The sequence below is a fragment of the Cnephaeus nilssonii genome (genome assembly GCF_951640355.1).
Source record: "Cnephaeus nilssonii genome assembly, chromosome: 9".
Classification (NCBI taxonomy): Eukaryota; Metazoa; Chordata; class Mammalia; order Chiroptera; family Vespertilionidae; genus Cnephaeus; species Cnephaeus nilssonii.
The window spans coordinates 92667201-92692498 of record NC_137080.1 but is presented as its reverse complement, the minus strand read 5'-3'; the positions used below and the strand labels follow the sequence as shown (position 1 = coordinate 92692498).

General features: G+C 43.6%; 1 protein-coding gene across 2 annotated transcripts in view; it reads right to left on the bottom strand.

The window, feature by feature from the left end:
* The window catches only part of ILRUN (inflammation and lipid regulator with UBA-like and NBR1-like domains), a 111449-nt gene that overhangs the window by 11149 nt on the left and 75002 nt on the right, over positions 1–25298 (bottom strand). The window contains exon 4 of one of the 2 annotated variants that reach the window (XM_079780009.1): positions 10676–11004. In XM_079780009.1, the coding sequence (XP_079636135.1) occupies positions 10676–11004 (329 nt within the window). The remainder of the gene's footprint in view (positions 1–10675; positions 11005–25298) is intronic. The other variant, XM_079780010.1, reaches the window with a different exon arrangement.

The following is a 25298-nucleotide window of genomic DNA, read 5'->3' as shown; positions in this document are numbered from 1 at the left end:
TTTTAGCTGAGCTCGAAGGAAGCCCACATATTCCCTCTGCGGTAGACAAGCTTGTGACCTTCCCTTCTGCATCTGGTCCTGCCAGAAATGCAGTTACAGCAGACTTAGCTGAGGACAAGTCATTTGAAACCTGAGCATCTAGGCCAGGAGATAAATTGTCACAATTGTGAATTACACTTATCTCTTTGAACCTGTAATTTTGCTAGTCCTACTTTGAGAACTTTCATCAGAAATTAAAATGCTAAATTCAGAGTATAGGGAAGAGAATGTATCAATACAATCAAAATAAAATATTCTGGCAACCTTGGGAACACTAGCTCTGGTTCAGCTCTAAGACTGCCCAGCATCACATCAGCGTACAATAATGCTCAGAGCCCCAAATCAAATAAAAGGGAGCAAAGCAGCTCTGAAGCTGTTGAGGTACAAAAGGGAGAGTTCCTGGAGATAATTTTTATTCTCAGTTAGATAGTAATGTTACAAACAACAAAAGACATTTTCTAAGGCTCACAGTGTTTGCTTATTTTTAATGTACACATGACCCACGCCAGTTCAAACATCGGCAAGGCTGGCAGGGCTTACTGGCTCCTCAGGGTTTTCAAAAGGGATTCATCGAAATATCACTAAACCAGAGGCTCCTGGCAAACCCCTTTTGGTACAGAATGTGCTAATCTGCCAGCATACCTGAGGCAGGGGTGGGGGTGGGATACAGGTCCCTCAATTGTTTTGCATGGCTTCCCCCTTGGTCACAAAGTCGTTTGTAGCTCCTGAAGATGAACAAGGAGATCTCTACAACCTGACACTAGTATATAAACTACCTTTAGAGAACAGCCAACAGACTTTGCTTCTGCCAGCAAACCTGATCACAGTGTGGTCTAGAAGAACATTAGACTCAACCTGGGTCCCTGGATTCTAGCCCATGACCCACCCCCAATTTCACCCCCAATTTGCTCTGTGAATGTGAGCAAATCACTTACAACTTCCTGATTAGTTTGTCAAATGAACAATGTAACACAAAACTCACAAGAGTGTTGTGAATTAAGAATAAAAGCAGTAAAGGTGGCCTGGGTAACTTGAAGTGGTTTGTTTACACATCAGACACAGTATTATTATGTCAGTCCTTGGACCTCTGCTCTATCTCTACCAGTGGTCCCCTGGCAGGGCGATTCCCCTCACTCCCCTCACCCCCGCCTCTGCCCAAGGAACATTTGGCAATGTCTGAAGACATTTTTGGCACTTAAACTCAAAGTTGGGGAGGTAAAGGCCAGAGATGTTGCTAAACATCTTATAATGCATAACATCCCTCCACCCCAAGACTCTTCTGCTCTACACTTGGCACTCAGTGGACTACAGCCAGTCGCACCGCATTAGATGCCATCCACACAATATGACTCTCAAATTTAATCTCCGCCGAAACCGGTTTGGCTCAGTGGATAGAGCGTCGGTCTGCGGACTGAAAGGTCCCAGGTTCGATTCCGGTCAAGGGCATGTACCTTGGTTGCGGGCACATCCCCGGTAGAGGGTGTGCAAGAGGCAGCTGGTCGATGTTTCTCTATCATCGATGTTTCTAGCTCTCTGTCCCTCTCCTTTCCTCTCTGTAAAAAATCAATAAAATATATTTTAAAAAAAAAATTTAATCTCCACCCAGACCTCTCCTAAATTCTATACCAACTTGGATATACAACAGCCCACTTGACACTTCCATTTGGATGTTTAGAGAAACTGTCCATGTGCCCAAAATGGAACTCCCAATCACTCTCCACCTCTACCCCAGCCTTTCCCTTCTCCACTGATGGCCATTCCATCCTAAATTTTAGTTGCTCAGGCCAAAAACCTTGGTGTCATCCTTTACCCTCTCTTACATCCCCCATTCCGACCTACTAGCAAATCTTGTTGGCTATAAACTGGATCCAGACTCGGACCTTCTACCTCCACTGCCACCACTCTGGTCTAAACTACTCCCCCACATACCCTGAATGATTGTGCTAACTTCTCTACTGTCCTCTGCTTCTATGCTTGCCCTACATTCTCCACACGAGAGCCCGAGTGATCCTTTTACAACCTTAGGACAGACCACATCACCTCTCCGCTCACCTTTCATGTTCCTGTCCCTCAGAACAAAAGCCCAAAGCTTTGCAAGGGACCACAAAGCCCTCCATGACCTGGTTTCTGTTCTCTAACTTCATCTCCCTCTACTCTCCTCCTCACTCATTCTGTTCCTTGAACAAACCAGGTAAACTTCCACTTCAGGGCTTGTACTGGCTGTCCCTTTTTTCTAAAATAGTCTTTTTCCAGAGAGCCTTTATAGAAATAAAATCCAACCTTAAAGGGAGTAAGGTAGCCCCTACCTATGTTCTAGTTCTGAAATGCTAAGTATGTTCAAGGGAGATTTTACATTTGTTCCAGAAAAATAAAACTCCAGAGACTATCTTTTGGCAACGATCAAGGAATACAAATAGGTTTTGTGACTGCAAGAGGTATAGGTGTTGCTGTCACAAGAGTGAGCTAGTGTAAATTTCAATTTCAACAAAAACCTAAGCCCAAGTGACTAGGGAGGTTCTAGGGAATCTTTTCCCTTCCTGTAGGTTAGAGATAAAGGCTGATTTCTGTAGCTTCCACTGTACTTATAGGGAGAGGGGGATTAGTAAAGAGAAGTCAAATAATATCTTGTCAATAATGGGCTTGCTCCTCATTTGAAATGTAGCAATATACTACAGAAAGCATGTCCTGCCTAGCCCACAACTGTTAGCTCAGCTGATAAAAATGTGTGCATGAACACTATTTATACTGGGAAGCAATGGAGTGCACTGTTAGGAGAGCAGCCTCGAGAGTGAAAGACAACTGCTTTTGTTCATATCCTGGTTTCAACACTCTCTAGCTACATGACCTTGGGCAATTCATGGGATCTGTGTACCCCAAGTCTCAGAACTGTAAAGTAGGGCTAATAACAGTACCTGTATCATGGTACTGTTGTGTGGACTAAATGAAGTAACGCACATCAAACATTGAGCCTGCTACCTCTGGGGAACAAATACTGGAGGTTGGGAGGCAGGGAGGTGACTGGTATTTTTTGTAATAAGCTTTGTAGAACTACGTGCATTGATAATTTTAACAATGAAAATTAAATTTAAAAAGCCCCCAGTACAGTGCCTAGCACATAGTGTTCAATCAACGGTAGTTTCACAGCTTTGATTATCGTACTTTCAATGGCCTCTGGGAGTAGCATGCTTTGCTACCTGTCCCTTGTCAGAGGAGGACACAAGCTGGATAAAATATCAAGTGAAGCAGCTTTCCTTCCAGCTTCTCCTTCAGCCATCTTTAAACCTTTCATGGAAAGGGTCTGTATCTGAGAACAGACTCATTCATGGCAGTGAAAAGTTAGTTACACTGCCCTCTATTGCCTCACATAAGCATTAGCCCAGATAAGGACACCAACCACCTGCCCTGTGGTCAAATTCAAATGAATTGGGGGTGGCTCAGTGGTTGAGCATAGACCTATGAACCGGTCAAGGCACATGCCTGGGTTGGGTGTTTTTATCTCTCACTCCCTCTCCCTTCCTCTGAAATCAATAAAAATATATATTTTAAAAATGAATTGGGTGAATGATGAGCCCAATTCCACTGTCACCCTAAACCTATCCCTTGTGTTAAACTGACCGTCTACTTCAGAGTAGATAATAAGATTCACAAGCCATTTATTACATCCTCAGGCCCATGCCGAAAAAGACTTGCTTTTTTCAAACCTTCCCCTCTAGTAGCCTCTACTACAACTTTTAAACCCTCACCTAAACAGAGGGAAAAGAACTCTTCTATGCTTCAGTCAACACAGATAAGCAGCAGGTTAGAAGTCAGCTGATTTCTGATGTAATAAAAGTAGACTGACTTCTCTAACTTCAGATCCAAAATGTACTAAAGAGTGGCTGCCAGAGAGAGAATGGAAGAGGAGCAGGTGGGAATGTGGGCAGGCAGGGCAGATGGCAACCGGCAGTGGCGGACAATGGAGGAGAGAGAACCTCCCCACAAAGATAATAACAAGTTTCTCCTTCTGAACCAACACTTGGCGGAAGTAATAACAGTGGCTCAGACTGTAATCCAGTTTAAAAGAAGAGTATATGACATATACCAGCTCCAAACATTTTTTAACCTTTTGCACTCGGATGTTGAGTGTGACTCGACACGGTTAGCATTAGAATAAAGGAATCGAGAAAAAAGCAAGCGAGTGCAAAGGGTTAAAGTAAGAACAAACACAAAATAAGGGCTATAGTCCAAGTAACAACATAAATACATTTGGGATTCTTCTTAGCTCCCAATGTAAAGTATTCCTCTTAAAAAAAGGAAGTGAGGCATCTGCTGTCCTGAAGAACAGTCCCTTGGATTTTGCCAGCCACACTCTTATCCCCAGATGTCCTGAATCAGATCATTTGGTTGGTGTCTTATTCTTCTGTAAGGCCTTCTGAGAAAACATTTAGAGATTTTAAAAAGTTACTGGCAAATAAGGAAAGGGGGTATCTAATTTTAACAGGAGTTATTTTCTCCTCCCACACCTCTCGGAGGTATTTTTTCACCACTTTCATATTATTCAAACAGAAGCTATCTTGGCCTGCAGAGATGAGTCAGAGAGCTAGAATTCATGACAAGAATATCCTTGAGTCAACAGAGTGAGCACCTACCCTACTGTGACTGTTTGTCCTCTGAGATTCTTGAGCTAATCACATAAAAATGGTTTCTTTAAAACAGCACCTGACCGTCACCAATACTTGATCTGACTGTTCACCTGGGACAGGTAAACCATAATTGAGCTGACAATGAGGCCAGCCAATTTCTAACAAAAGGGAAGAGTCAGCTTTATGAATCTTTGGAGCAAGTCCGCATATACTTACTTTTCTGACTCCCTCTGACAGCTCACACAGGGAGGGGCCAGGGTTGTGGGATGGAGCTAGGGCTGGCGTTCCCACCCAGAGCTTCCCCCCAGGCACGAAGCACTGAGTCCAGAAAGCTAATGGTTATTTAAGGGCAGCTGGGGAAGGGCTCCACGGGTGTCCAGTTCCTAGCACTGACAGATGGGCCATTATGTTGACACATCCACCCAGCCCTCACAGAGCAGGTGCATGAAGCAATCTTTTCATTTAATCCTACCAACCTTAGCAAGTTAAACTGTAACGATGGAGGCAGCAGGAAATTGTAGCTGCTACTAAAACTGTGGTCACCAGCTTCCAAGAGCATCTTGTTCTCTCCCAGCCTTAATGGCAGGCAGGGAATTTCTTTAGAGTAACTCAAATCTATTGCCAAGTCAGTGATCCCAGTACTCCTCCTATTCATCCAATAAAGATGGCACCTGGGGTGAACTGAAAACACTTGCCCCAACTCAGGTCTTTCATCCTTTCTACTCATCCTATATAATAAAGAGGTAATATGCAAATTGATCATCACTCCAACACACAAGATGGCCGCCACCCTGTGGTCAAAGATGGCCACCCCCATGTGGACACAAGATGGCCACCACAAGATGGCCGGCAGGGGAGGTCAGTTGGAGGCGTCCAGGCCTGCAGGGAGGGCAGTTGGGGGCAACCAGGCCGGCAGGGGAGCAGTTAGGCATTGATCAGGCTGGCAGGGGAGTGGTTAGGGGGTGATCAGGCTGGCAGGCAAAAGCAGTTAGAGGCAAGCGGTTGGGAGCCAGCAGTCCTGGATTGTGAGAGGGATGTCCGACTGCCCGTTTAGGCCTAAATGGGCAGTCGGACATCCCTCAAAGGGTGCCAGATTGGAGAGGGTGCAGGCTGGGCTGAGGGACACACACACACACACACACACCCCTGCACGAATTTCATGCACCAGGCCTCTAGTTCATAATAAAAGGCACTATTTATTATAAACACCACATGGTTTAGGTACCTGGAGAGTTATAAAGATATTTTATTTTTATCAAACAAGAAAAGAAGTCACTACTTTTAAAGACTCAGCAAACAGGGAAATTCTTTAAAAAGATGGCAAAGGCAATCCTCAATTTACATATTAGAACCATTTATCGACTGCTTATTTTGACTGGGCTTCCTTCATGCCTTGCTTGATAATAACTGGAGCTCAGTTAATGCTTTCACTCAACACATTTTAGTAATGTGGCACCTGGATTTGAATCTCAGCTCTGCCTCTCTCTACTTAGCTGTGTGATACTGGGCAAGTTACTTAGCCCCTCAGAGCCTTTCTAATCAGAAAATGAGATGAGGCTTGTAAAGTACTGGCAGCACACCTGGGCACACAGGAACAGTTAAAAATACCACTGATGTGTACCTGATCTCAACACTATGTCAAGTGCACCATTCAGAATCTCAAAATTTAAGGCTTTTCTTATACAACAATCAAATGCGAAATGTGGTCTTGATTAGATCCTGGCTTGAACAGATGAATTCTAAGAGACACTTAGAGGCAAACCTGAATGTGAACTGATATTAGAAAATATTGGGAAATTATTATTATTTTTTTTAATATATTTTATTGATTTTTACAGAGAGGAAGGGAGAGGGACAGAGTGTCAGAAACATCAATGAAAGAGAAACATCGATCAGCTGCCTCCTGCACAACCCCCACTGGGGATGCACCTGCAACCAAGGTACATGCCCCTGACCGGAATCGAACCCGGGACCCTTGAGTCTGCAGGCCGATGCTCCATCCACTGAGCCAAACCAGCTAGGGCTGGGAAATTATTATTAATCATTAGGTAAGTTAATGGTATTTTTGAAAATCCTTATTTTGTAAAGATGCATATTAAAATGTCAAAATGTCATAATTTCCTTTTAAACATTTAAAATATTTCAGAATACAAATGCTTATTATACTATTCTTTCCACTTTTCTGTACATTTGAAATTTTTCATATTACAAAATTCCAACAAAGTGGTTTTCTAAAAAAGAACTTCAAGCATGCCAATGCTTTTAAAAATAAATAAATCTCTATTCTGAAGCAAACACAAATGTTTAGTACTGTGAATTATCCCTGCTTTAAGATACCTATTAAGTATAGTTCCACTTTTTTCCAAAGCCATTATTTCAACCACTGTTCCTCAAAGGAACACAGTATGGCAGTGGAATCTATCTCCCATTGTCTGTTACCCACATCAGGACCTCACGACCCTTCCATGTTCTGCCCTCAGCACTTTTTAACGGTTCTCCACACCATTGTCCTTCCTGTCTTTCCATATGCCCGTTCTTTGAAAAGCTCTTTCTATCAACTCCAGCTCTGCCTTCTGTAACTCTAACCTCCAAGAATATATAAAAACTACAGGCCCAGTGCACGAAATTCATGCACGGGGGTGGGGGTGTCCCTCAGCCCAGCCTGCACCCTCTCCAATCTGGGATCCCTCTCACAATCCAGGACTGCTGGCTCCCAACTGCTCGCCTGCCTGCCTTCCTGATTGCCCCTAACCGCTTCTGCCTGCCAACCTTATCACCCCCTAACCACTCCCCTGACAGCCTGATTAATGCCTAAAACTGCTCCCCTGCCAGCCTGTTTGCCCCTAACTGCCCTCCCCTGTAGGCCTGGTCACCCCAAACTGCCCTCCCCTGCAGGCCTGGTCACCCCCAACTGCCCTTCCCTGCAGGCCTGGTCACCCCTAACTGCCCTCCCCTGCAGGCCTAATCCCCCGCAAATGCTCTCCCCTGCAGGCCTGGTCCTTCCCAACTGCCCTCCCCTGATGGCCTGATCGCCCACAACTGCCCTCCCTTGCAAGCCTGGTCCCTCCCAACTTCCCTCCCCTGCTGGCCATCTTGTGGTGGCCATCTTGTGTCCACATGGGGGCAGCCATCTTGTGTGTTGGGGTGATGGTCAATTTGCATATTACTCTTTTATTAAATAGAATAGAGCCCTGGTGCATGGGTGGGGGCCAGCTGGTTTGCCCTGAAGGGTGTCCCGGATCAGGGTGGGGGTTCCCTTGGGGTGTGGGGCGGCCTGGGAAAGGGGCCTATGGTGGTTTGCAGGCCGGTCACGCCCCCAGGCGACCCAAGCAGAGGCCCTGGTATCTGGGGTTTATTTATCTTCTATAATTGAAACTTTGTAGCCTTGAGCGGAGCCAAGCCTCCTGCTCACTCCGTGGCCGCAGCTATTTTTGTTGGGATTTATTTATCTTCTATAATTGAAACTTTGTAGCCTTGAGTGGAGGCCTGGGCCTGCCAAGGTGTGCGGAAAGCTTGGCTTCCTGCATTGCTGGGGGCAACTCAAGCCTCCTGCTCTTTCCAGCTCTGTGGCTGCCGCCATTTTTGTTGGGATTTATTTATCTTCTATAATTAAAACTTTGTAGCCTTGAGTGGAGGCCTGGGCATGCCAGGGTGTGCGGAAAGCTTGGCTTCCTCCATTGCCGGGGAAACCCAAGCCTCCCGCTGACTCCGTGGCCGCAGCCATTTTGGTTTGGTTAATTTGCATACTCGTTCCTGATTAGTTGGTGGGCGTAGCAGAGTGATGGTTAATTTGCATATTAGTCTTTTATTAGATAGGATTATACATTTGACTGTTGTTCTCTACCGACCAAATTCATACCTGTCCTGACTGAACTGGATGCATGTCTCGTCACTTCCACTGTACTGTAAGCTGCTTGGCAGGGTCACTTCTTTTATTCTTCAAGTCTCCTACTGAACAATGTACACTGCTCTAAATAGTGCACAAATCTGTAAGTACTTCCTGATGACTGTTTAAACCTGACCCCATTCCTTAGGAGCCTGAGAGGCAGAGCTGACTCAACTTTAGCCAGAACTGCTTCCAGATGTTCACATACATGCTTTATGAATAGTATTCTACTTAAAGTAAGAAAAAAGGGAGGCTCCAATTTCTCTTTGGGATCTAAGTGCCACATTCTCAATGTATTATAGCCAAAAGTCTCATTAACCCCAATGAGAACCTTACTCTGTGGTTTTACAAGTGCTGCTTCTATATGACCCTGCAGCGTTCATGGAAAAAAAATTTAGGTAACATACCATGAGTTCATCAACCTTAAGAAATATCTCAATAGCCTCATCACAGCTCAGCCGTTCCAAAAAAGCAGTATGCTGGGACCTCAATTAAGGCTGGTAAGTAATTCATTCTGACAGTGCACCCACAAACACGCCAGGGCCAGGGCAAAGAGAGTTGGTTAAAAGCATCAGTCCCTAAAGCCCAAAAGGAAAATAAAACAACTAACAAGTTCATGACTAAGATGAATACAGGGCCCTGGCCAGGAATGCCAGCCCTCTTCTAAGACTACAATGATGGCTGAGCCAAGTAGTTCGATATTGGGTAAAGGGGCTTCGATTATAGAAAACAATAGAGCAACTAACTAGTTTTGCCTCCTCCAATTCTCACCTTCCCATTAAACTCAACTGCCCCAACTTTCCGTTCTACCAAGGTATTTTAGAACAGTCATGCTCTGAAGGGTTAAAATTAAGACAGACAAATCTGGAGCAACAGGAACGTAGAGGAAAGTCTTTTAAGTGTTAAGATGTGAAGTCTTTCCTCAAATACAGGCAATTTACTGGTTTATCAATTGACTTCTCTAATTTCCTGGAGAACTAACATGACTACACAGAACCCTTTGTGACTATTCAACCAACCAATAAATTAACCCTTTGCTACACTACTGCTAATTGAAGTCCCTCTTACCAGACCATGTGACAAAAGAGGATTCACATCACCAGGTTTCTTTTCTTAATCTAGACCATATTTTAATAAAGCATTGGTCAGAAAAATACCATTCTTACAACAATGCAACTTATCCCTCAAATAAACATTAATTTTACTTTTAAATTTTTGAGGGTAAATTTTGAGACTTAACAGTTATATGATTATATAGATGGGATGCTGGGCCTAACATGCAGCATTATTAATCAGAGAAGAATACACAGGAATACTCACAGGTCCCAATACATGAACCACCTACAACAGTGAACTCTTAGCATAGGGCTTTATTCAATCAACCAAAACCAACAACCAGGAACCATCATCACCTTAGCAGTGTGTGGAAGACATTGTCAATCAACTAGCATAAGGAAAAACAGATCAAGAAATCAAACACCTAGAAGAGTGTCTCAGAACAATCATAAATTTAAAATCATGGTTAAACAATTCTCTCTTATTCCCCACACGTGAAAAGTCAAAATATCACTTGGGCCACTCTGGGCTGTGGATGAGGGAGTAGATGGGCCACACAGACTGAAAAGACATCAATAGGAAGACATGCAAACAAGGTAAATAAAGTAAAAGCCCAACAGTAGTTAGGATAAATAATTGAGCTTGCCTTTTTCCTCAGAAAACAAACAAACAAAAACAAGAATCCCACCCAAACCCAAAAAAATCAAAGTAGGAACCAATTCCAAGGTGTGTTGTTGTTGCTCTAAGCTCAGTATAATTAAAAATGGAAGCATGGCTGGCGATATTTTGACTTTCTTTTCTTAAAATGTAAAGGTAAAGAACTTTGTTCTTTCAACACCCAAACCAGAGCAGAGAGACAGTAGTAAATTATAAATGTGGATGAAGTAATATCCACAGGACATGAAGATGGGGGAGGGGGGAGGGGAGAAGGGGTAGGTTTGTGTTGTTGCTGTTGGCAGGAGAGCTAAGCAGTCTTAAAGAACATTCTAGGATTCAAGGTTTGCCATGAAGGGGTATCACAGATCCCAAGGCCCACCACCTACCCCTTCTCCTCTTCTCCAAGGGCACCTACCTTACTGTAAGTCACTACTGATAAGTTGTTTGCGTGACTGCTGGGGGACAGATTTACAGAGTTCTGTGAGAGTCTATTCTCATCTTGCTCGGTTTGGTCAGGAGCAGGAGCCCATGTGTTTTTGCTGATTGAGTCGAACTCGGAACCCCCAGGGTCTTTTAAGTTGTTTTCATCTGATTGTCGGTTCTTTTGGGGAGAGGCAAACGGGTTGAAGTTTCCTTCTACCTTGCGATGTGGCTGTGTGTTGAACTCCGTTTCGAAAGATGACAGCTGCTGCGTTACTCCTAAAAGTCCACCCACCTCCACACTGAGAATCACCCAGATGACATCTGAAACAAGAAAACAACTCATGTCAATGTCAAGTACACCCTCTCAAGGCCCAAAGCAGCTACCACCAAGAACCTCAACCACCACCCGAACCATAGAGAGAAGTGTTCTTCTATATGTTATTTTAGAAGCTTGCTCACAAAATAGTCCAGTACATTTGCATTGCGTCAAGTTCTACATTTTTGGTAATGTCAAGTTCAAGCTTTGGAACAAATTCAGTAGAGGTCTATGAGAACCCTGAAACTATTTGTAAAAAGGTTACTAGTTGATTCTGATGCACAGCCATCTTTGGAAATCATTACTCCAGAGGACAATTATCAATAGAAACCTAAAATCTATTTTTCCAGAATTACAACATCTTAGTGGTTTTTTCTTATTTTACATGTGTTTAACTCAGAAAACTCAGGGCATGCATAATTCCTGAATAAAAAAATGCTTATTATTACTAAAATTGGAAATTATAGATTGTCCCACCACCACCACGGCAATTTAGAGAGACCATACTGTTCAGACTAGGTCAACTGAGAGTGAAAGAGGGAACTAGTAATAACTGCACCAGTATATAAGTATAAACCTGGCATATTAGGACAGATGTCACCCTGGCTATTCCACAATATATCTGAGCAAAAGATACCAAAAATTTTAATATGTCTCAGACTTTCTAGAATAATCTAACACCAACATTACCTTTCTGTCAGATAGGGAAACCCTATGATCTACACTGAAACCGTAAGAGCTATGTTTTAAAAAGATGCACCACAGAACTTTTATCCCAATTCAGTTTTTTATTTCTTCAATTACCAAAGCTAAGAGTTCAAAAGAATAAAAAAGGAAAGTGGCGGTTTCCTCTATGTTTAGCACCTCAATTCAGAGAACAGTGGCATCGACTTTACTGCTGGAAGGTTTTTAAAACGCAAGCATCAGAAAGGCCAAGAAGCATTTCAGTGTGAACCCTGCTGAAGACAAATATAAAAAATTGCCCAGGTTCCTAAATAACTGTAAGGTTGATAGGAAAAGGCAAATAAACCTCATCAGTTAGCTACATGAAAATACAGATAAATATAAATAGAGGATAGTGAAGGAATTGAGGAAAACCTCTTGGGCTGTGTTTATTGTCAATTTTCAATTTGGGTTCTGTATCTGAGGAAGAGGATCTTAGGGCGTCAGAGAGCAATAAATACTCAATTTGAGGTCAGTGGTTTGAGAGCTGTACAAAGAACTGGGTTGCATCCAAACAATTAGGATCCAGAGCCCTGGTAAGTGAAGATGCAGTGACATCTGCTGTTCACTTCAAGAAATAGCAACTCATTTCACTTGAGATAGGAAGCTAAAGCCACTAGCAGCATTAGCAGGACTCACAGGAATGGGCATCTCCAGACACACTTGTCATTAAAGCAAATGTAAATCCTCATGCAACTAGTACCATAAAAGTTCTACCTGCTGATTTAACACTGTAAGCCAGGATATGCAGTGTGCCACTTCACTTAGAAATGTGGGACAGTGACAGGTGTGGCGGGTCAGAGGACTTTCATTCAGAGCTCTAAGTCAATCTCATAAATCAGTATGATGTGGGCCTTAAAGAACAACTCAATGGCAGGCAGCCTGAGGAAGAGTCATTCCATGCTCTTCTATCCTAGCTTTCTACCAAAAGCAACATTCCTTTACTCTACTGTTCCTTATTCCCAAATGAATATGCCTTGTTTCACAGTACATTAGTTCCTCCTTGTTGTCCTCCACCCATCTGCTTTCAGTATATGAGACTAATGACATTCTGCCCCCCACACACACCGGCTTTGAGAACTAAATGGTCTTGAATGTAACTCACTGGGCCTTATACTTAAGCTACCACATTCTATTCACCTTGGCTACTTTGCTAGACTGTTCACATACATATAGTTGTTGTAAAAGGAATTTCACTTAAGAATGATTTATAAATACTAATAATAAACACTCCAGTTCTGATCCTCCAAAGTTCTTACTGTGGGGCCATTAATGAACAGCAAAACATGCCTTCTCCACTATACAACGAGTCATCTAGGCATCACCTCTCGACCTCGCATTTCTGTATGTGCTCATCCCATGCACTGTGTGTGTGTGTGTGTGTGTGTGTGTGTGTGTGTGTGTTTAATCAAGTAAATAAAAAGGATGATAAAGATGGACCAAATAAGCTTGTTTCAGAGAGGTTGGCCACTCCCAACTCTTGCTTTGATTACTGAGATGAGAACTACCAGCCAGATATTTTACTATATCTCTGATGATAAAATCACAGCTGTGAGCAATCTTAGGGGCCATCTAATGGAAATGTTTCATTTACTAGATAAAGGATCTGAGGTCTGGAGGTAGAAGAAATGGGCCCAAGAACTCCCAGCTCTCAGTAATAATTTTTAGACTCACACTTGTTTCTTCCCAACAGCAACTTGAGAAGCATATCCAGGGAACTAAAGCTACAGTTAAGTCAGTTCCACTCCCCAGGCCATAGTAGCTTTACCTACAGACATATGTTATTTGGCGCCAATATCAAATATATGAGCAATCAGGATGTCCTAGAAAAGTAGTTAAGGAAGTAGAACCAAGGGCCAAGGCTACACAATCAGGGATTAGTAAGCAAATGGAGAAACTTATTTTAGAATATCTTATTTTAAGGTGAGTTTTTTAAAGCTCCTGGTTCAGAACTTTGGAGCTAGAAGGTACTATAATATTATTTCATTCAACTCATCCCTTTTACATATGATTAAACCTTTAATAATAAGTACAGAATTAGAACAATTTGGTAAACAAAACAAATACCAAAGTATTGCATTATAACTCAAAGTATAAAATAAATATACATGACTCCATAGTTATATAAATAAATGACTAAATAGGGTAGAAGAGACAAACTTCCTTATAGAAGAATTACAAATATTATATACAGATGCTCCCACTTCCAAGAGGTGGGACTTAATTCTATATATCCCCCAACCTACCTTGAGGGCAAGCTAAACTTAGTGACTCATTTCCAAACAATAGAGTAGGAAGCACAGTAACTTTACGGTGAAGAACCACTTGGTGACAAACTACTTGACCACGTGATCATGGTCAACATCTCCAATGAAGTTATACAAATTTCAAGTACTCCACAGGACATTTACTTCCCCACTGTGTATTCTTCCCCAAACCCATAACATCAGTCTAATCACAAAGAAAGTATCAGACAGGAGGAGAACCAAGATGGTGGCAAAGTTAAACAAATAAACTGCGCCGCGAACAACAATTTCAAAAATACAACTAAAAGACAAAGCGTCTATCACCCAGAACCATGGGAAAGCTGGCTGAATGGTAGATTTACAACTAAGAAGGAAAAAAAACGAACAAACGCGGAAGGGCTGAGGTACGGAGGCGCGTGAATTGGGCTGGTGGCGGGGGACGGGACGCGCAGCTTTTTTTCCAACCTGAAGGGAGATAAGCTCCGGATCACTCTGAAATCCAGTTTCTGGGGACGCGCTGGAGACCCAGACACCTACGGGGAGAAGCTGGAGTCTCGGCCATCGTGTCGGAAAGTGAGAGTGACTTTCTTGCAGAGGTGTGCCCAGCAATCAGTGTTTACTGCGCTGGAGCACGGGACGCGGGGACTTGGAAACATGGAAAGGCAGAAAAGGCAGAAAAGGCAGACTTGCAGCCATTGCTGTTTGCCACACCCTAGCCTAGTGACGCCCTGAGACCCCGCCCCGCCCAGAGACCCGCCCCGTACATTCTACAAACCCGCCCAGGCTCCAAACAGCAGCTTTTACATATAAATGGCCTGCCCTGTGGCAGCTTAACCAAATAAACTGCAGTTCCAGTCAGACTGCTCCAAAACCATTCAAGCAAAGAGGAGAAAACTGCAGTTTTTGCTGTAACTCCTGCAGAGTGGCCTCAGACAGTAGCTGACCTGCACCCCATTGGAGACCCAGAAACGAGGGCATCTAGTGGTCGGTGTGAGACGACACCAGATTTCAACCACTAGAATAAGAGACACATTCAAGAGGCAGACTCAGTGAGCGCCAAAGCCCTATTGGAACAAGTCCCGGCCCATAAACGTGTCTCCTGCACAGCAATTCTTCCTTTATGGATACAGCGGGTCCTCACAGCCAATTGACCTGGAGGACAATTCCTCCCAGTGACACCAACAACAATCAAGACTTAACTACACAAAGGAGGACCAAGATGGAGGCATAGGGTGGACGCCTGATTGTTGCCTACCACAACAATTTTGAAACTACAACTGGAAAACAGAGCAGACACCATCCAGAACCACCGGAGGGCTGGCTGAGCAGATGCTCTACAACTAGAATAAAAGAGAGGGGTACGCGGGATGATGCTAATGCCGGTGACCCAAAGATCACACTTTAAGAACTACGGCTCAGGCGACACAATGGCGGCCTGGAACGTGCTCAGCACAGTTCCCCCGGCGGTCTCCGGCTGAGGGGACGGCTCCACTCGCTGCCGAGCATGGATAGACGAGCCCCTGGGAGACATGGGGTGGGAGACTCCGCGCTTGCTGACCTCCTCCGAGTCCTTCGAGAATCTCAGCGCGCCAGAAGCGGCCAGGTGCGCACGCCGGGCGACCGGCCACCGCTGCAGACCCGAGCGCCGTCGCAACGACCTCGGACCAGCCCGCCGCCGCGCACCGGGCGCACCGGAGCTTCGCCGAGCCCGCCGCCCAACGAATTCCGTGGCAGTCGCCCCGGAGCTTTGAGAAAATGGCCAAAGGAATTGCTGAGAGGGAATTGACCGACAGGAATTGGGATCAAGAAGATGAAGCCCCGCTGGGTACCAGGTCCGGGTGAGGCCGCGCAACCCTGGGTCCGGGTGAGGCTGGGACCTGGGTCAGGTTGAGGCTGAGTCCCGGGTCCGGGTGAGGCCGCGCGCCCCTGGATCCGGGTGAGGCCGCACGCCCCTGGGTCCGGGTGAGGCTGGGTCCCAGGTCCGGGTGAGGCCGCGTGCCCCTGGGCCCGGGTGAGGCCACGCGCCCCTGGGTCTGGGTGAGGCCTCACGCCCCTGGGTCTGGGTGAGGCTGTGCCCCTGGGTCCGGGTGAGGCTGGATCCCGGGTCCGGGTGAGGCCGCGCGCCCGAGTCCGGGTGAGGCCGCGCCCCTGGGTCCAGGCGAGACCAAACCAGAGGGAGTCGGACCTGCATTACCACCATTTGTCCACCATCCAGAACTGAAAAGTCAGTGCTGACATGTACACATAAGGAACTGGTGGACATTGAAATTGAGTCTCAAAAGATCTGTTGGTCCAGAAAGAAACTCACTACAGACTGATTCATTTGCCTGTCAGCATAACTATTATTGCTCATCTCACATTCGGTTCTTATAAGTATATTTCTAGTAACACATGATCTCACTCATCTAGGGGAAATGATGAACAACATAGACTGATGAACAAGAACAGAACCAGAAACAAGGAGGCATCGACCGGACTGTTGGGCCTCAGAGGGAGGGTAGGGGAGGGTGGGGGTAGGGGGGAGAGATCAACCAAAGGACTTATGTGCATGCATACGAGCCTAACCAATGGTTAAGGACAACAGGGGGGTGGGGCATCCGTGGGGAGGGGTGTGGGATGGGAATGGGGGATGAGGACAAATATGTGACACCTTAATCAATAAAGAAATTAAAAGAAAATATCAGACAAACTCAGATTGAAAGTATTATAAAGGACAATAGATGGTATTCCTCAAAACGATCAGAGGTTATGAAATACATGTAAAGACTGAGAAACTGTCACAGACCAGAGGAAACGGGGAGACACAATAACTAAATATAGTGTGGCACCTAGACTGGATTCCTGAACAGAAAGAGGTACTGAGAGGAAAACTGATAAAATCTAAATAAACAATAATGTTCCAATGTTGATGTCTTCACTCTAACAAGTGTGTGCTGGTTATGTAAGATGCTAACAATGGGGAAAATTGGGTATATGGGAACTCTCTATCATCTTTGAAACTTTCCTATAAGTCTAAAATCAGTTCAGAGTAAAATCTACTAAAAAGAAATTAGTATAGCATTAAAAATAGTATTTTCAGGCATTAAGAGGGAAAGCTGCAACACAGCCAACACAAACCGTTCTCTCTGTAGTGAACTGACTACAAAGGGGAGGGCTTTCATCCAGTAGTGGGCAGAACAGGTTGTAGGAGGGCAGGGAGGCAGGGCCTATCACATGCTCAAGTTCTTCAGAGGCCTCAAAAAGCCCAACTTATCAACCCTACAAGAGTCACTCCTATCTACAGGGAGATGGCTCCTTTCCAGTGCAACGCCTCAGCAGAGCTTAAGGAAAGGGCCAGTTAACAGTCTTCAAACAGGGGCAACAGTACAAATGAACCATCACCTTGATGTGGATGGGCTGAGGTTGCCTAATTCTAGAGTCTACCTCTGCCTACACAAGAGGTCTTCAAAAGCCACAGTTAAGCAAGCAAGAACTGTGGCATCAATAGGTTTCACTTGGTCTGGGCTCCCAAAGGGGACTTGGGAAAGCACCACTTTCAAAAATCCAGTTTACAGGAAGCTTCAAAGTAGTTCAAACTATGGCTAGGATTAAAATGTTGCAGGCTTCTGATGTCTAGAACAATAGCCTTGGGCTTGTCCCCAGGAGCTGTGAGTCAAGAATGCCATAGCACCAGTAGGCATAACCTGGCTTAGTTGGCATATACATGGAAGATTACCATGGAAGCCACTTGTAGATTTGGAGGTTGGGGATTCAAATCCTTCCTAAAACAACTCATCTTCAAAGCACAACAGGAACCTCACATTTCCCTAGGATTAAGAAACAACGGGTGTGGCTCAGTAGTTGAGTGTTGACATATGAACCAGGGGGTCACAGTTTGATTCCCAGTCAAGGCTCGGGTTGTGGGCTCGATCCCCAGGGTGTGGGCTCGATGCCCAGGTTGTGGGCTCGATCCCCAGGGTTCAGCATGCAGGAGGCAGCTGATCAATGATTCTTTCTCATCACTGATGTTTCTATATCTTTCTCCCTCCCCCCCCACCCCCCAATAAAAAAAGAAACAACTTGGGTCTGCAGAGGTAAAAGGTACCAGTCAGTTGCTGGCCCACAAGCTATGGGAGCTATGGGCTCACATTTCTTCTTAAGGGAAAACTGGGTATGTATTGCCTAGCTTCAGTGAGAAAGGCTTGAAAGGAGAAAGTCTGAGCACTGGTCGTCTCTGAACTAAAACAAGTCCCGACAGTTAGTGCATAGGTCAACACTATGAGCAGGTCTCCACATCTTGGTGTCTGTCTCTTGGAACTACCAAGGTAACAGTGTGTGTACCACTGTAAGAAGAGGGCACCTCCAATTGTCCTTGCACTGATCTGCCTGAAGTCTCAACTTCCAGCATGCATTTCAACATTATTTACTTAACACAATAGCCTTGCTTTCCTGACACATGCTCAGCAGGCACTCAGATGCTTTTAATATGTCTTCCTCAGCACCTAAGGGAGAAGAGGGAAAGGCAGGCAGCACCACCAGTCATCAGCTTCTCAGAGAACAACTTCTGATTTCTGGGGCCCCATTTAGACAGAGTGACTGCGTAAGGTCTGACCTCTACTCAAACAACTGCTTCCCTTCCCATCCTCACTCCCCACCACCTCATCTCACCTGAAATGTGCCTTAGAAACGTGTTCCTTAGTTTCAGTATTATTCTCAGAAATTTCCTTTTAAAATGCAAATGCCCCTCAAAGGAACATATTAAGCTACCATAATCTCACCATCAGGTCAACCAACGGGCACAAGTTCACATAGGGGAAAAGAAAGAAAAGCCCAAGAAAGAATACCGGAAGCCTAGGTGAGACGAGACAGTGAAGGGTCCCAGGTGCCCATCAGAGGGAGAGGGGCTCAGAAAGCAAGTGGAAATGGCAATAACAAATAAACTATTCCTACTTCACAATTTTTCCAAATCATGCTCTATTTACTAATTATGCCCTTTTACCTTAAATGGGGGTGGGGGGATTTTAATCACTTATTTATTAGCTTCAAGTCTTAAGATATAATGATTCCCTACTTCCCAAATCCATTAAAAGAGTAAAAACATGTCAGACATGAAAGATAAAAATAAGCTCAGAATGAAAGAAAAAAATAACCCTGCCATTAACTGGGCTGGGAGAGCAGACACAGATAAAGGCAGGTGCAAAGTTACTAGGAAACATTATTTCTCCCAAGGTCAGTCAGCAGCTGTAAAATGCTGTAACAGCTCTGAGGGTCACTGCTTTCTTGCCAATGATGCCCCCAGACCTGCTTTGTTACTGAGGACACCCAATTGCCAAACTGTCCTTGTCTCATGACAGCACCCAAACCCTAATTAATCCTCCCTTCTAACCTTGCCTCAGAAACCGAAGCCAATCCAAAATTGATCCCCACATGCTTGAAAGCCTCTTCAGAATCGTTCAGCAGAAACCCAAACCTTATAGAAGTCTCTCCCCTCCTTCCCCTTATTGCAATGGAGGGATGAGAGAGGTTGTCACCAATAGCAAAGTAATTTTGAAAATGAAGAACAAAGTTAGAGGTCTCACAGTTCCTGACTTCAAAACTTATTACAAAACAACAAAATAGTGTAGTACTGGCAGAAAGACCATATATACCATGGAAGAGAATAAAGAACTAAGAAATAAATCCTCATATTTATTGGTCAAATGATTTTTTACAAGAATGCTGATTCGGGGAGAAACCAAGATGGCGGCATAGGTAAAACACCTGAACTTGCTGTTGCGCACAACCACTTCAAAACTACAACTAAAAGACAAAACGAGTATCATCCAGAACCACAGGAAGGCTGGCTGAGTGGAAATTATACAACTAGAAGGAAAGAGAAAAGCACACTGAGACTCAGAAGAGGGGCGGAGGTGCAGAAGTGAAGTGCAGAGGTACAAAGGCGCACGCGGAAAGGGCTGGCAACTGAGTACGCTGTTGTCTTTTTCAATCGGGAGGGAGATACAAGCTCCCGACTGCTCTGAACTCCAGTTCCGGGCGAGACTCTGGGGACCCAGACTCATACGGGGAGAAACTAGACTGTCTGGCATCGGGCGGAACTCAAGGGCGGCTTTTACTCTCAGAGGTGCTTGCAGCAATCATTGTGCCTGCACAGTGCCGCGGAACACAGAGACACGGGAACTGTTCCAGGCAGGGCTGACTGTCAGCCATTGCTGTTTGCTCCTCCACCCTGGTGATTCCCTGAGACCCCGCCCCACCCAAGCTGTGCGCAGAGGCTTTTGCATATGAATGGCCTGGCCCTTTGCAATCTGAAACCTAACATACTGCAGCTGGGTCAAAGAGCCCCAGAGCCTCCAAAAGAAGACCCAAGGCTCGACAGCAGCTTGCATTGCTTCACAGCTGGGCCTCATCTGGCCACCTCCAAACCCCAAACAAAGAGAAGGAATCTGCAGATCTCTCTGTAGCTCCTGCTGGGTGGCCTCTCCCCTTGGAGAACAAGAGCCAGTGTACCTAGTGGTCAGAGAGAGACCATCCAGACCACAACTCTTCAGATCCATAAGAGACACACTCAGGGGGAAGACTCAGTGAACGCCAAAGCCCCACTGAAGCAAGTCTTGCCCCATAAGTGTGTCTCCAACACAGAAGTTCTCCCATCATAGACACAACTGATCTCACAGCCAATTGGCCTAGAGGTCAATTCCTCCCAGTGATACCAATAACAATTAAGGCTTACCTACAACAAGACTGTGCACACAGCTCACAAAGGGGTGCACCAAGAGCATCCACATCAGGTAATTAGGGAGGCTGAGCCACTGGGCCCCATAGAACACCTAGCACACAAAACCACGCTATCAACACAGGGAAGCAGCCAAAATGCGGAGACAAAGAAACAAGTCACAAATGAAAGAAATGGAGGAAAGTAAACAACTGGATATAGAGTTCAAAACCACAGTTATAAGGTTACTCAAGAATCTTCTAGAAACATCCGATAAATTTAGTGAAACCCTCGAGGATATGAAAAAGGACCAACTAGAAATTAAGCATACACTGACTGAAATAAAAAATAATATACAGAGATCCAAGAGCAGACTAGAGGATCCCAAAAATCAAGTCAAAGATTTGAAATATGTAGAAGCAAAAAATACCCAACTGGAAAAGCAAAAAGAATCCAAAAATATGAAGATAGTGTAAGGAGCCTCTGGGACAACTTAAAATGTAACAACATCTGAATTATGGGGGTACCAGAAGAAGAGTGAGAGCAAGATATTGAAAACCTATTTGAAGGAATAATGACAGAAAACTTCCCCTACCTGGTGAAAGAAGTAGACTTACAAGTCCAGGAAGCGCAGAGAACCCCAAACAAAAGGAATCCAAAGAGGACCACACCAAGACACATCATAATTAAAATGCCAAGGGCAAAAGACAAAGAGAGAATCTTAAAAGCAGCAAGCGAAAAACAGTTGGTTACCTACAAGGGAGTACCCATACATCTGTCAGCTGATTTCTCAACAGAAACTATGCAGGCCAGAAGGGAGTGGCAAGAAATATTCAAAGTGATGAATAGCAAGGACCTACAACCAAGATTACTCTACCCAGCAAAGCTATCATTTCGAATTGAAGGTCAGATAAAGAGCTTCACAGGTAAGAAAAAACTAAAGGAATTCATCACCGCCAAACCAGTATTATATGAAACGCTGAAGGGTATTCTTTAAGAAGAGGAAAAAGAAAAAGGTAAAGATAAAAATTATGAACAAAGTGACAACAAATACATATCAACAAGTGAATCTAAAAAATCAAGTGAATAAAAAGTCTAATGAACAGAATAAACTGGTGAATATAATAGGATCAGGGGCATAGAAAGCGAGTGGACTGACAATTCTTGGGGGGAAAAGGGTATGGTGGGTGTGGGAAGAGACTGGACAAAAATCATACACCTATGGATGAGGACAGTGGCAGGGGGGTAAGGACAAAGGGTGGGGTGGGAACCGGTGGAGGGGAGCTATGGGGGGAACAAAGAGGAACAACTGTAATAATCTGAACAATAAAAATTTATTAGAAAAAAAATTTTTTAAAAAAGAATGCCAATTCCACTTCAAAGGAGAAGGGTAGTTTTTTTTTCCAACAAATGATATTAGGAAAACTGGATATCCACATGCAAAATAATGAAGTTGGAATCTTACCTTACACCATATATAAAAAACTAACGAAAAATGGATCAAAGACCTAACCATTAAGAGCTAAAATTGTAAAACTTCTAGAAGAAAACACAAAAGTAAAGTTTCATTACGTTGGATTTTAAAATGATTTTTTGGTTATGATATCAAAAAGCACAGGTAACCAAAGAAAAAAGATAAATTGGAATACATCAAAATTCAAACTTTCTATACATCAAAGGACATGATCAACAGAGTGAAAAAGCAAATCATGGAATGAAAAAAATATCTGCAAATCATCTATCTGATAAGGAGCTAATATGCAGAATATATTAAAGAACTCTTAAAAATAAAACAAATAACCTGATTTAAAAATGGGCAAAGGACTCGAATAGATAAACTGAATGATGAACAAGTATATGAAAAATGCTCAACATCACTTCAGCATTAGGGAAATGCAAATCAAAACCACACATTCATTAGGATGTCTACTATAAAAAAAAACAGAAGATAAGTCTTGGTGAGGATGTAGAGAAATTGGAACCTTTGTGCACTACTGGTGAGAGGGTAAAATGGGACAGCCACTATGGAAAACAGTATGGCAGTTCCTCAAAAAAATTAAAAATAGAATTGCCATATGGTCTAGCAATTCCACTTCTAGGTATATACCTAAAAGAACTAAAAGCAGGGTCCTGAACAAATACTTGTATATCCGAGACCGGTTTGGCTCAGTGGATAGAGCGTCGGCCTGCGGACTGAAGGGTCCCGGGTTCGATTCCGGTCAAGGGCATGTGCCTTGGTTGCGGGCACATCCCCAGTGGGGGGTGTGCAAGAGGCAGCTGATCGATGTTTCTCTATCATCGATGTTTCTGACTCTCTGTCCCTCTCTCTTCCTCTCTGTGAAAAATCAATAAAATATATTAAAAAAAAACAAAAAAAACAAATACTTGTATATCCATTTTCACAGCAGCATTATTCATAATACCAAAAGAATCCAAGTATATACTGATGGATGAATGAATTTTAAAAGTATCGTCTATACATACATTGGAATAACTAAGCCTTAAAAGGAAGGAAATTCTGAGACATGATACAATTTGATGAGATGTATGCTAAGTGAAATAAGCCAGTCACAAAAGGACAAATACTGTATGATATCTCTTATTTGAGATCCCTGGGGGAGTCGAATTCATAAAACAGAAAGTAGAATGGTGGTTGTCTGGGGCCGGAGGGAGAGGAAAATGAGGAGTTATTTTTTAATGGGTAGAGTGTCAGTTTTACAAGATGAAAAGAAAAAGAGTTCTGAAGATAGAGGGTGGTTAGTTGCATAATAATGTGAATGTACTTAATGCCACTAATGTATACTTTAAAATGGCTAAGTAGGTACATTTTGTTATGTGTATTTCACCACAACTGATTTAAAAAAGACACACACACAACCTTTATGCTTAAGATTAATGGGTACTATATTATGGCAGAATCAAAATCAGAAGTCAGTTCTTTTGAACCCTGGTCTAGTGCTTAGCTACAATACCATGCAACACTTCTTTCCCACCTCCTAGTCAGTTTTGAAAGTTCAGTCAATCAGGAAATAGATAATACTCTTCCTGGCAGAAAAGATGAAAATATTAACATCCTAATAATTTAAACTTCTGTAGCCTATTAATAGAGCACAATCTGAGTGGGTGATAGCACAACTAGAAAATTAATATAGCAGGAAAGTACATTTAAGCAACTTAAATTACTACTTTAAATTTTAAAGTACAATTATGTTTAAGGATAATGCAGGGAATCAAAACTGTAACTACGAGAACATTAAGAGCCAAACATATGCAACTGGCATAAAATACACAGATTATAACTGATTTTTAACCATCATTTTTGGCATTAACGCTGAAAAGCACTTAAATATGGTGTTGGGTAAAATGGCTTAACATTTAAATACTGTCCATTTTATATGCAAATAGGTAGAGAAATGGCTGCTATTTTTATTCCTTCACTACTTATGCTGAATTTCTCAACCAGTGTGACTGGGACACATGTGGTGCTTCTTGATATCTGTGGTATTATCATCAAAGGGTAATTAAAAATAGAAATATTCAAACAGAAGTACTTCCAAGGAAATACTTAGTTCAACAACAAGAAAGTAAAATTTTTAATGTTTTTATTGATTTTAGAGAGAGAGGAAGGAAGAAGGATAGAGAGATAGAAACATCAATAATGAGAGAGAAACACCATCAGCTGCCTCCTGCAAGCTCCCACCAGGGGTCGAGCCCCCAATTCAGGCATGTGCCCTGACCTGGAATAGAACCAGCTATCTCTTGCTTCATGGATTGATGCTCAACCATTGAGCTACACCAGCTGGGCCAGAAAGTCAAATTTTAGTCTAGCAACTAATTTACCTTATTTGATCAATCTTAAATATCTTCATTAATAATAATAATAATAATAATAATAATAATAATAAAGGCACTCCTACCCTAGCCAAGTGTCTTGGTTGGAGCGTTTTCCAGTACACCAAAAGGTTGCAGGTCCAATTCCTGGTCAGGGCACATACCTAGGTTTCGGGTTCGATCCCCAGTCAGGGTATGAAGGGGAGGCAACTAACCAATTGATGTTTCTCTCTCACATCTATGTTTCTCTCTTTCTCTCTCCCTTCCTCTTTCTCTATAATTCAATATAAAACATATCCTTGGGAGCTCGGGAAGATGCTGTGTGCAGTGTGGTGGTGGCTGTGCCTGGGCCTGTGTAGCTTCCTCATGGGGCAGGCGAAGGCCTGGAGCCCGGTGGAGCCGCTGGAGCAGAGAGCTGGCCGTACACGGTGCTGCAGGGACAGAACCTGGTGTTGATGGAAACCATTTTCAGCATCCTGCTAGTGACCATGATCCTTATGGCATTTTGTGTCCACAAACCCATTAGGCATCGATGACAGCCGAGCAAGCAAGTGCTTCCAGGAGTATTTGGGAACAGAATAAATTGTGTTGCACATAGGTCAGTGGAAAAGTTGGAATCCGAACTTTCGTGCTTGGAAATGACCTTTGGTCTGGACAATTGGTAAATGCTGATTTAGAAAAAACATCTAGCAGTTTTTCTGTAACACTGTAATGCAAATAACTGGCCACTAAGTCTGCTTCTAGTATTTCCTTTTATATGTGGCTACACTTGTTAAAAGTAAGACCTAAAGCTCAGCGTCAAGTTCTG